The sequence below is a fragment of the Diuraphis noxia genome, unplaced genomic scaffold, assembly GCF_037042655.1.
Source record: "Diuraphis noxia isolate RWA-SAM2 unplaced genomic scaffold, SU_Dnox_SAM2 contig0004, whole genome shotgun sequence".
NCBI lineage: Eukaryota > Metazoa > Arthropoda > Insecta > Hemiptera > Aphididae > Diuraphis > Diuraphis noxia.
In genome coordinates, this window is record NW_028301714.1 from 24060029 (window position 1) to 24072980 (window position 12952).

Genomic DNA, 12952 nt, shown 5'->3' on the forward strand with positions numbered 1-12952 from the left:
TAGATTAGTTGCAACTTGTAAGTTGCAGGGCTAATATTATAATAGGTAGACATATTTTTACATATCTAATTACATTGAGCTACACTTGTTTACTATTATTTTGAACCCTGTTTATTTTTAGTTTATTTAAAACCACTACAGAAATGTATATTTTGTATTAAATTATTATAAAATATTATTAAATTGTTATTTTTTTTTACGGAACATTAACCGAATTGTAAAATTAATAACAAGACATATTTTTATTTTCTTGAATACATTTCAACTACAACCATCATTATATTAAGTTGGAAACGACCATTATTTTAAAAATAAAAGCATTACTTTTTGTTTTTTATATTTTTTTATCAAAGTACCTAACTGAAAATGTGAAAGTTTAAACATTCGAAAACAAAATAGACGTAAATACACTCAATATATGTTTCGCTATAAAAAAAATTAGTTAATAGTAGTCATAAACATATTTAAATTAAGTAGTAAATATATTATTCACGTCGGATGCGACATTTGTCATAAATTCGCTAAGTATTTACTATGTTTCCTTAGTCGATAAGCATCGCAGAGAAACTAGTAAACGGTAAATAATCAGTTTATGCCACGAATGCCGATCAAAATCAAAGAAAACATAATAACATTATAGACCTCATCACGAATAAACACACTACCCATACATTTACACAAGGAATTTATGCTACATGAGTTTTATTAGCCGATGTAAATACATAATATTGTGTTGTTGCATTTATTTTTCAGAAACCGGATAACGGAAACGACCGTCGGATGTCTGTGGAACGGTCGTAAAGCAACGTCGGTGGTTTTGTCGTGATGAGCGTGCGGGCGCTATTGCGCGCGATACTTTTGGCCGCCTTGGTCGCCGCGACATGTCAAGCTGACGACACAACGAGCGATTATTCCGCCGCTGACTCTACAGACCGACCGGAGTCGACTGAAGACGAAGTAAGATCCGACAAAAATAAAATTATGTAATAATCACTCCTATAAGTCGGACGCAGTACGAAAACATGTTGAATTAAAAATTAAAAATAGATACATATTACATAGGTAGGTTATGCGTAAAAAGATGCGTTGTTTTTTTAAACCCATACTTATAGCCATGAAAAAAATTATAGCTTGCCTGTTGTAACCCTAGTCACTATCTATATATTTTTGGCAAATTAAAATTAGTTATTCTTAATATACCATAGGCAGACAAAATACAAATAATAAAACAAATTAAAATGAAAAAAATACCTCCCTGTCAATAAATACAATATTTTAGTTTACTTTATAGGTACTGGTAAAATATAGTACAGTATAATATGATGTAAAAAATCACACATAATCGTAAAATCTATTCATTGTCAAGTTAAATAATTTAAGTATTATCTATAAATTTATCATGACTGTTTAATTAATAATATATTAACTTACATAGTCTTTGATATTATTATAGGTACTAGTCGTTTAGCTATTCCTCAATTTATTTTCGTTACTTAAAAAGAAAAGCAAATCACCAACACTGGCTAGTAAAATTACAGCGCCATAATAAAATCTACGCTAGAATCGAATAAATATAAATTATTTTTAAAAAGTGCAAACCAAGAATCATAATTTATGCCGAAATGTCGAAATATATGTTAAATATATTAAATGGAACCATGCAGTTTAACATAGTCAAATTAGTAATTAGAACAATCGCTGATAAATCATAAATAATCATCATTCACAATTAATTATAATTCTGGAATTTATATTCAATGTTATGAGTTATTACTTTAATCCTAAAATATCCAATAAGAACCGAAAATTTTTCTTTTATTTAAGCTTAATATATTGAATTTATTTACTTCATCTACTCGTACCTAACTGTTCATATCATCAAACATGTAATATAATTGTGTACACTACAAATACAATAGCCTTATAATAAAACATATAAATTGAATTTCAACATTATATTGTGATAGCAACGACTCTGCGGGTGACTGACGTGCAATTATTTTGGAAAAATTTTTTTTTCTAATTTGTTTTCGTTTTTTTCCTATCAGTGAGATATTTGTATTTCTAACAAATAAAAAAAAAAAATTAAATATCAATCTAAACGGTAACATTGTAATTGAAATAAAATATATAAAATGTAAAATTTAGCCTAAAATTGCCCCGAGAGCTTTACGCATGCTTAGAATAAGTATAGGTACTTACTCATTTTATTTTTATAGAAATAGAGAATCACGTATTTTTATACGTAAAAAAAGTGACAAACTAGTCGAAATCTATCCTTAAGAACGTGTCACGACCACTCACTAGTGTCATCGAGGGAAATTGAATGGCAAATGGGTCAAAAATATAAAAATGAACAATGTAAAGAAAACATTGATACCGAAAAACTATGATAAATAGATAGGTAGTATCAAAATGGCCGATCGAAATCCTTTAATTTTTTTAGTTTTAATGAAAAATTAATTCTAGTTTTTTTGATAGTTATACTCGTACCAATAATGTTTCATTCATTAAACAATAACGAATATGAACTGATTTTGTGTAGTTGAAGACACTACAACAGTTAGATTTAAATGTGTTAACCATACAGACTAAAAAATTAAATTTTTCAAAACTGACAACAATGTTCTTTTAAAAACTGCTTTGATCTTAATAGCAATTGAAATAATCAATGTAATAAAATCTTAATACATTTAATTGCATCTTTATCAACTTCGCTTTTCTATATTAAAAAAAAAAATACACATAACTACGTAATTTCTAATATTTTTGTTTAAGACAATGACTTAGATCATTATTCAATATTCGAATAGAAAAAAAAACTCTTACTCATTGACATACGCGTCTAATATAATATTATACTCTTATAAATATTTGGCATATAAGTAGTTTTTTCACCAGCTATGATATTATTATGATTGGCATCATGAGTGTGACAAACCAGTTAAGCGAAACATCATTGTTAGTTTTTTTTTAAATATATTTAACGGATAATAATAATAATATATGCTGTTGTTAGACTATTTGATTTTCTCGTGCGCGAAACATAACGCCCACTCCGAAAATACGGGCGTTCATAAACGATGAATCGATAAAGATTGTCAATTTAAACTTTATAGAGTACAACAAAAATGTTAATACACTCAATCTATTTAACCGATCAATACACGCACATATACAACACGTCTGCCTGCTTGCCTTTCGTTTAATTTTCTTTTAACGCGGACGCAACTGGGTCATTTGCGGTTTGAATACACATCGAACAAAACAGCGATTGTGATTTTACAATCCTTTTGCTCGCACATTTTATATATATATAAACTGCGGGTATGCCTATAAACTTAAATTATTTATCGTGGTCGGCAAAGAACTACCTGTGCGTGTACGCATTATTATAAACACAATCATCTTTGATCGTGGGCGTGCGTCCTTATATACATATATCGCGAATCGCGATTTCGCTTTTTTTTTACCATCAACCTGGACCGCATTATCATGTGTTGGTACCTACAATATGGCTACATAGAGTGTGCACCCGTGGTTCAGCGTTTATAGTAATAAAAAAAATTTTAAATTCCTCTGCTAATGTACCGCCGCCCCCGTCGACAGATTCGCGTTTCCGGCCTCTGATCGCTTCCGTTTCTGCTATACGGTTCGATCGCCGCGCATCGTCTTTATCGCGCTATAATTCGATTTGGCCGATCGCCCGAGTTAATGGTCCAGCACAAATGGCCAATCTGCACCGATGCTGCTGCAGTTGATCCATTACGCATTTTAGTGTAAACACGTCATAATACAATGCATTAAAATATATATATATGTAGATGTACCGGACAATACGCGACGACGCGTACGCGCACTTTTCTTGCATAATAATATGCACGATAATAATCCCGGAACAAATGCAATTGATCTGCTTTGGATAGCCAATGGGTAATCCACACACACTGTTGTGTTCAATGTCCCATGACACACTACTGCATCGTCGTTACTGTCACGGCGTATACAGTGTACAGTGTCAGGCGTGACATTCCTCGGAAGCAACGGGTTTTGCACCGCCACCGTGACAATGCTCTTGATAAGCCAGAGGTATCTGTTGATTTACAGTGTGTGTGGTGATAACAAATGACATTTTGGGGCTATGGAATACCGTTTCGAAAACAGTTTGGGATTTTTTTTTTCATTGACATAACGGCCTTGGTGTGTTGACGTACAAGTACAAGGTTATAAATGGTCAAACGTGTTGATGTTTCGCGGCACTTACGGTCAGTGATTTTATTACCCTGCGTTTACGAGTTTAAGACTAATATATACAAACTCAAAATGTCAATAAGTATAGTTATTACTCATATTTTTGTATTTGATGTTAGTTTAACTATTTTTGATTTTTGGTTTTACTATCTACGTACCTATTACTTATTAGGTGTATATTTTCTTGTATATGATAAACGCGAATATCATGACCAATATTGCAAACAGAAATATGACGAATAATTTGTATTTTAATTTAAAGTGAAAAGTAATTTATGAATACAAGAATCCTTACATAATATAAGCTGTTTGGAAGTATTCCAATATCAGGTATCTATTTTATTTTATATTACGCTAATATCAATAGATTTCTAGTATTATATTTCAATCCGATAACTTAGAAATGGATTGATATTGTGAATGTCAGATATGTACATTTTAATAAAGTCGTGTTCTATATAATTATAGTCATATCGAAATGAAAACCGATCAATTGGTAAATGAATTGCAGATGAAGAGAAATCCTACACATATAAATTATTAATAGGTGTACAATTCAGAACGTACGACAAAAGAAATCTCGAATTCTATATACTTATTTATTGGGTTTACGAACAATAGATTTTAGTCTTAGCTAAATATTTTAGTGACAAAATAAATAATAATTACATTATATTGGTTTATGGTTATAACTTATAGCATTGTCATAATGAACAATTTTACTATGACTTATTACTAATAAGTTATTAGTTATCATGTCATAAAGTTATAATTCTAATTTATTTAACCAACCCTATCGAGGTCTTACCATTCACAGTATACAATATTTTCGTTTATATCTACTTTTACTTTGTTGTATATAATGCAACTATTACTAAGTTTTATAATAGGTAATGATGTGCACTATTGTACACGGATGTATTCGATTTTATAAGATATATATCATATACAGTTTATCTATACCTTTTTGAAAATTACTACTTATTATATTGACATGTTTTGTCATGTTCAAAATAATATTAAGTTAGAAAACTTTAAATTACTCAATTAAACGGTACCTATGATAATAAATTCTTAAACAAATCATAAGTCCTTTTACAATTACAACTACTGTGTTTATATATCAGTTAGTACTTAGTTTATTGTATTTGGTTCTTAAAATCTAATTACCTACTAAAAAATTATATTTTAAATTTAAACCATAAATTAGAGGGTAAAATATTTATTATATATTAATTAGCAATTAAAATTTTACATTTTAGTAAAACGAATGTATAATAATGTTATATTGATTATTATTTATTAATAATATTTGTATATTAATTTTTAGAATAATAATAATAATAATAAATATTAAAAAAGATAACTCTGGTCATGATATTCAGCATTTTAATATTCATCTAAAAAACCATATATTTCTACAGTTATTTGTTAGAATAAATAGGTAAGCAACTGTGTTTACCACATTATATATTAAAACTCATAGTTTTAAAAGTTTTCAAAGAAATCTTTAATAGTTTTTAGACTAGGTATTATCATAATATATAGTAAATAGGGTACTAGCTGACACTAGTGTATATCTTATTTAGTTTTGTGAAATGTTGAATTCGGTATTCAAAAAACAGTTGACAATAGTACAATAAGAGTATACCTAACTATATAATATTATGTATATATAATTGACGCTTGTCTTATCGTTTCGAACGAAATGACGCAAATTTATAGGAATACATATGAGAAATTACATAAATGTTCCGTTACAATTCATATAATAACAACCGTAAAATACAAAAACATTTTGCTCAATTCTATATTTACAGTTGTATTTTAATTTCGTTTAGTTTGGAGGTTTTTTATCATCATATTATATTATGATGTACCTATACTACTTATAGAACTATCTTTGCGGTAGCCGCTACACCAATACAAAATGCATACACGTGCGTATATTTGTATAATTACTTAACATTAGAGAATAACCAACATATAATAAACGAAACGGCATGCGAGAGATCTTTGATTCCATGAAATCCATTAACCCCTGTGTAACGGTCGCGTACGCCTTCGACCAATCAACATAATTTCTATTTGGTCGAAAACAATGCGAGGGACAGAGAAAAATGAAGAGGTAAATTAAAAAAAAAAAAAAAAACAATAACAAACTAAATTAGCAATCGATTTCTTCGATTAGGTTTTCCGCGCCAAACTATGCCCATCTACCTTTATGTAGTCGCTGCATCGTGAGAAAGCGAAAATGTTCTGATTTAATTACTTAACCGACCCAATTAAACGGTTCAGCAACTATGAGGATTCTGGAAAGTTTGCGTACGTGTGGGCTTCTATGAGTAGGTTCACTGGTCAATAAAATTCCAGCACAGAGAAATCAGTTTTTGGATTTTATGTGAGGTACATCATTGCATCGTTCTTTATCTGAGACATTATTTTGAATTCTCTATAATTAAAAACACTATACCTAATTTATAAAATATTTATATAAATATTTAAATTCTAAAGAATATAATTATTTAATATAGGTATAGTATCAATGTTTTAATAATAACATAGTCAATTTATAATCAATGCTTAAATGATAAAAATAATATATCTAATAAAAATAGAGATTCAAGCCTGCAGGATAGGAAAGTCAACAATTAGCGGCTTCCCTAGAATATAATATGCAATATGTAATATGTATCATATTAATTTAAAGATTAAATTTCAAATTTTTATTTTAAGACTTAAATTAAACCACAAACAAATGAAAATAATACAAACTATGTATAAGTGTTACGAACAAATAATTTTAACATGAAAGTTTAAACAATAATTTATTATTTTTATTTTCAATAAATATAATTATTATTATTATTATACTTTTCGCAATCACCAAAGAATATTTAACTAAAAGCATCCTGGAGGGGGGGGAGAATTCGCGCCTCTCTCTAAGATTACTAAAGACTATAGGTTTTTAGTAGTTATGCACTTTCCTTAAAATATTTCGTATTTTACTGATGTTAATATTGTTGTAAAATAAATATTTTTGAAATAATATGATATTTAATACATCAGGTGCCATCCAATGTAGTGTAGGTACCTACTACCTACGTACACGCATTAAACACACGTACTCTCGCTTAAGCTTTAACACGCATGGATAAGTGGACTTTTTACGAGAAATGTATTATCTGTACAGTGTACATGGGTAATTTGATAACGGCAAAAAATAAACAGGTCTATTATTGAATTACAAAATTTATAAAGGTATAATTAAAGATAGGTATGAGTGTATGACTATTTATTAAGTTAAAGAAAAAAAAAATTCTTAGAATAATTTTTTATCATAAATTCAAAACATATAATATGTTTTCATTTTTTTTTTAGTATAAAACCAACTTAAATAAGTATTTAATAGACAAATTAAATAATGTAATGTTTATGTATATATTTGTACATAAAATAGTAAGTATACTAAGTACACTATACCTATAGGCTATACTGCTATAGTGTATTTTTGTACCAATATACGGAAATACCTAATCATAACAAAATTAAATATCTATCTTGTATACGATTTTTTATTTAAATACCTATTAATAAACGCAATTCATAATTATTTTATTAGAAAAATAAATACTCATTAATCCGTTGAGACACTAAATGCTAAATCACGATAATCACTTCATTCATTAAAGTGATCAAATTTTGTAAAAAAAATATAATGTATTTTGTGAATGGATTTAAAAAAAATCTATCAATTAGTGCTGTCAGTGGAATGTAAATTTCAAAATATAGGCGCTACGATACAGTCTTATATTACCGTTTAATGTTGTTAGTTTTTATGCTGTTGTCGTTTTATAAGAATTTACAAATCTTACACGCCCACTGGATTTAAACATGAAATTTCACACGATGGCATGGTAATTTCACGTGAATTAGATGTGCATAGGATCTAACGCCACTGTAGAGGAGTTGTTAAAAATGCACTTAATGTGATAAATTCCACAAGTTAGCGGAATTTAGCAAATAAAAAAGTAATACTATTCGAACGCTGCAGATACAATATTTCAATGTACCTACGTGATTCTGTATAATATTATACCTATAGGAATTATGCCTTTATTAAAATAAAATTTAGTCAAGTACCTATAAGTTGAGAAGTTCAATGTTCAAAGAAAAAATGTATCATCGGATATTAAAATAGCTAAACACATATTTGACATATATATATATATATATGATTGTCTTAATATTAACATATTTGTATATACTTATTGTAATTTTATTGAACTGACATTTTGTTAAAAATAGAGAATATTCAATGGAATCTGAAAAAAAATTCAGTACAACGATTGTCAATTTATCACACATACGAAATAGATAATAGATACCTGCCTATTAAACTTTAATCATTATTAATATAACATAATAATAACAATAATTCGATGACTATGCGCGTACGATGAGAAAATTACTTTGGTCGCATCGAGCCATTTAAATATAATATGCCAAAAATCAAAATACCCGTCAATCATCGATCCATCGTCTGAAAATTTCTATTGACCGAAACAAATTTTGAAACCTAACGAAGAAGAAGTTCAAGTGTGTCACAGCCATGTTTTAACACTAATATCTTTTACCAATATACTATACTAGGATATTTGTATAAAGGAGAAAATAAAAATAAAACGTCAAAAGTAGTATACCACTATATACCAGATACTAACCTATAATATTATTATTCGAGAAAACTTTTTGCACGAGCCACGCGAGTACCTATAACCTATCTATTTGCAAATATTATTATATATATTATATAAATAAACACGGATTTGTCATATCATTGCATTGTATATATATATATATATATATATATAAATAGAAATTACTGTGAATATCACATTTCTGGCATGTCCAGCGAGTTTCTATATATGCAGTATATAGGTACACAGATACTGACAATGACACGTTTTGACTTCGGGTGCCGCCCACATAACTGGGCCATAGCGGCGTATATTCCGGGGGCAATATTGTTCTTCAGTGTTATTAACAAGCTGAAAGAATAGCTGAATCGGAAAACGGACCTATAACAAGGACAGAAGTTGAGAAGTGTAATAATTGAGTATAGGTACTGGCATTGTAATAATTACAGGTAAGATTTCCAAGATATTGTCCTACATTATCAGGAGTCGCGAGTCGAGTGCTGTCCATTCGGTCGTATATACTGCTACGGCAATGAGTATTAAGTTCCAAAACCTATCAATATAGCGAAAGTGGTTGTATATTATATGTACACAAAGAACGTACCATGTATAAGAGATACAACAGGTTATAGTATTGTATTTTTCCGTCCTAATTATCCGGACTGCGATGACACAACTGATTATCCTTAAAAGTTATAATTATGTTATTATTGGTAATAAATATTAAAGAACAGTAATTTACTGTTTTTATAGAAAAATAAAAATGTACCTAATAATAGAAAAAACAAAATTAACTAATGACTTTAAAAGTTAGGTACAAAAAAATAATAATATTAGTTAGACCTCAATATTATCAAGATTTAGTAGGCACACTCGTGATGTAAAATTTATTGATATATAAGCACTTTTTAATGAGTAGTTTATTAACTAATAATTAATCATAAAATTATTTATATTTTCAAAATAAAATATTAAAACAAACAAAATTAAAAACCTAGTTTTGTTTAGTATAGGTCCTATATTATAGGTTTTATGTATAATAATATATTCAATACTGCCTGTTAAATTGTTCTACGGAAGTATTTTGCCATACTAATAATTATAGACTATTTAATAAATGTAATTCATTTTTAACTAACACTTATTATCTAATTATTTTGTTCTAGCAGGAAACTAATAAATCAGCAACAGCTAACCAAGGATTAAAACCAACAAAATACCATTATTATCCACATAACCAACACATATACCTACTACCTGAGTGTGCAGTTCAACAGGTATATTGTTATAAGAAGTTTTTGTATTAAGTTTTTGATGATAAAATGTTGAAGTTAAATGTTTAGTTGCATTGCATTGCAATTTAATTATATTGTTAGAATAGTTATTATTTTACGGATAAAAAATGCTTTAATCAAAATTAGTTTTAAAAAAAATTATTTTCACTATTTATAGGTACCTAAATGCAATACTGCTATAACAGTGTATAGTAGATGATGTACCGACATCTGGAATCACTGACTAAATAAAGTTGGTGTTATTTGTGACCTACTAATATCGGTTAATCATGTATAATGTTTAATTCAGTGTCAATATATTCAATACATTTCTAAACAACATTAAGACAATTTTTTGATGATGTTAGGTTAATTTAAAAAAAAAAAATTACAATAAAATTAACGTATTATAACTTATTTATTAGATTTATTAAATAGATTTTAAATATATACAAATCTAATAATACTATAATAGTTTTAATATCGAATATCAAAGGTGTTAAACAATAATATATTTCAAAACATAAAACAATAAAGATCGCTTAGATAATGATGGGAGAGCGCATACTCAACACGCGTAGGTACCATTATTTATTCTATTTCTGTACAAATTTAACAAGCACCTAACTACAATTAAACAAAATTTATTTTTACATTATTTTAAAAAATATATAAATAATACATATACATATATGTAAGGCACCTATTTTATATTTTTTGTTATAAGTTACGATCAGTACTTAAATTTCTTTAAAAGAACATTGCAAACACATAGGTATAAGTTGTACCTATATATTATTATATATTACGTTTTTAATCGCTTGCTATTGGATTTGTAATATTAATAATAAGATTTAAACATTCAATATTTTATGTAAAATGGTAACTAGACATGATCAATAAAATACGTTTAATTATACAGGTGTGTAATGCCGTGTATGTAAGACTCAACTACACGCAGCCACTATGCGCCTGTCCGTCCAGGTACAAAGAGCCGTGCTCGGCATCCTTGAACGCTGATGACCTACACACTACGGAACTGTCTACGGACCCAACAGGCAAAGTAAGTGAAAATAAATTTTGTGATCATTTTGGGATTCGGGATTATTCATTTATTACTTATGTATTAGTCGCGACAATTTCAATTATCAGATTATATTATTATATAATCCACCTATTTCGATTAGCGGACACTGATGAAGTATTAATTTGGCTAGGTACAGGTATTGCTAAGAATTGTGCCACAGGTAAAACAATTCTCTTACAGCTAGAACAATAAATTATTATCATCGTTCATTAGCATTTAGCGATAAATTATATTGTCCTTACATCGTCCCAGTTATTTACTATACATATGTAAATTATGAGTGTAATCATATGTTTATTGTTTAATATGGATGCAGGCTGCATCATGCAGCATGAGTATATTTAAAACAAAATAATAATGAAAACAATTATATACAATAGACACAGATACTGTATAGATATATTTTTGTAAAAAAAAAATGATTATAATGAACAATATGCATTGGATTGAATAGTAAATTGTATTTGAATTTTGAATTGATTATTGTTTAAACGTCTGAATTTTAGTGTTGTCCTTAACAACGATTTTGTACATGTATAATAGCATAATAATAGTATTATTATATAATTATACATGCATATTTCATACATTATATATATATATATTATATAGATACAAGATACCTCCAGAAACTAGACAAAAGATTTCAGTTAAAACCTAAAATGAATCTTACACGTTCGCACATGCGTTAAATTCTCTTACACTCGTGGTGTTTTAATCATATAGATTTATTTTTAAGTGTGCACAATAAGCATCTTGATATTGCTTTTTTTCTTTAAATCTCCTAATTGCTATTGAAGTATAGGACTACATGCCTATCACTCAATTTGTTGTTTAGATTGTCAGATATATAATTTTAATAGTAATACATTGTTTATTATTGTTATACCTACGACCTTCCTATAGCCTATTTATTGCCTATAATATGATAATAATTTTTAAAAAACAACATCTCCTCAAAAACCTATGGTTTTATGTGTTTGAATCTAAAAAACGTATGGACGACAATAATTTCTTGTAACTAAAAATATTTGTTACCTGTGCTTAAAAAATAATATATAATATATGATAAATACATGACCTACATATTATATATACAATATACTATACCTCATGTGACTCGTAAAATATGCACATCCACGAAAATGAATTATATGATGAAACTATGAAAACAAAAATAAATAAAAGAAAAGAATACTCTGCATTTATATTACTAGCCTATAGTGTACCGTACCATTGCACCGTGTGGCGTGTATCATGTCAATAATGATGTTATTATGTATAGATAGTGAAAAAAAGATGGCTATGACTTTAAATTATTTCAATTACATATTATTATGATGCGTTGGCAGGCATATCATTAAATTTGCTGAGTCTTGACCAACTTATCATTTATCCATATTGAATTTACTATAAAAAACAAATAACAAGCAAATATTATTAAATAATTTATTCGATTTCCAAATAGGAAGATGAGTGGTAACAATAAAAATCTAAATATCTAATTTTTATTTTTTGTGTAGGTGCGCATATTATGCTTATTTAATGACAATAAATAGGTATATGTTGCTTAGTATTTACCGTACATTTAAACTGTCAAAACATAACAAGTAGGTACCTACCTATTAAAGATATCATTT

General features: G+C 28.0%; 1 protein-coding gene across 2 annotated transcripts in view; it reads left to right on the forward strand.

Annotated features, from left to right (window-relative positions):
* dsx-c73A (doublesex cognate 73A) overlaps positions 1-12952 on the forward strand; it is a 43118-nt gene that overhangs the window by 14906 nt on the left and 15260 nt on the right. Inside the window, exons 2-4 of one of the 2 annotated variants that reach the window (XM_015509847.2) lie at positions 754-957; positions 10118-10228; positions 11148-11288. In XM_015509847.2, the coding sequence (XP_015365333.1) occupies positions 826-957; positions 10118-10228; positions 11148-11288 (384 nt within the window). In that variant the 5' untranslated portion in view covers positions 754-825. The remainder of the gene's footprint in view (positions 1-753; positions 958-10117; positions 10229-11147; positions 11289-12952) is intronic. The other variant, XM_015509848.2, reaches the window with a different exon arrangement.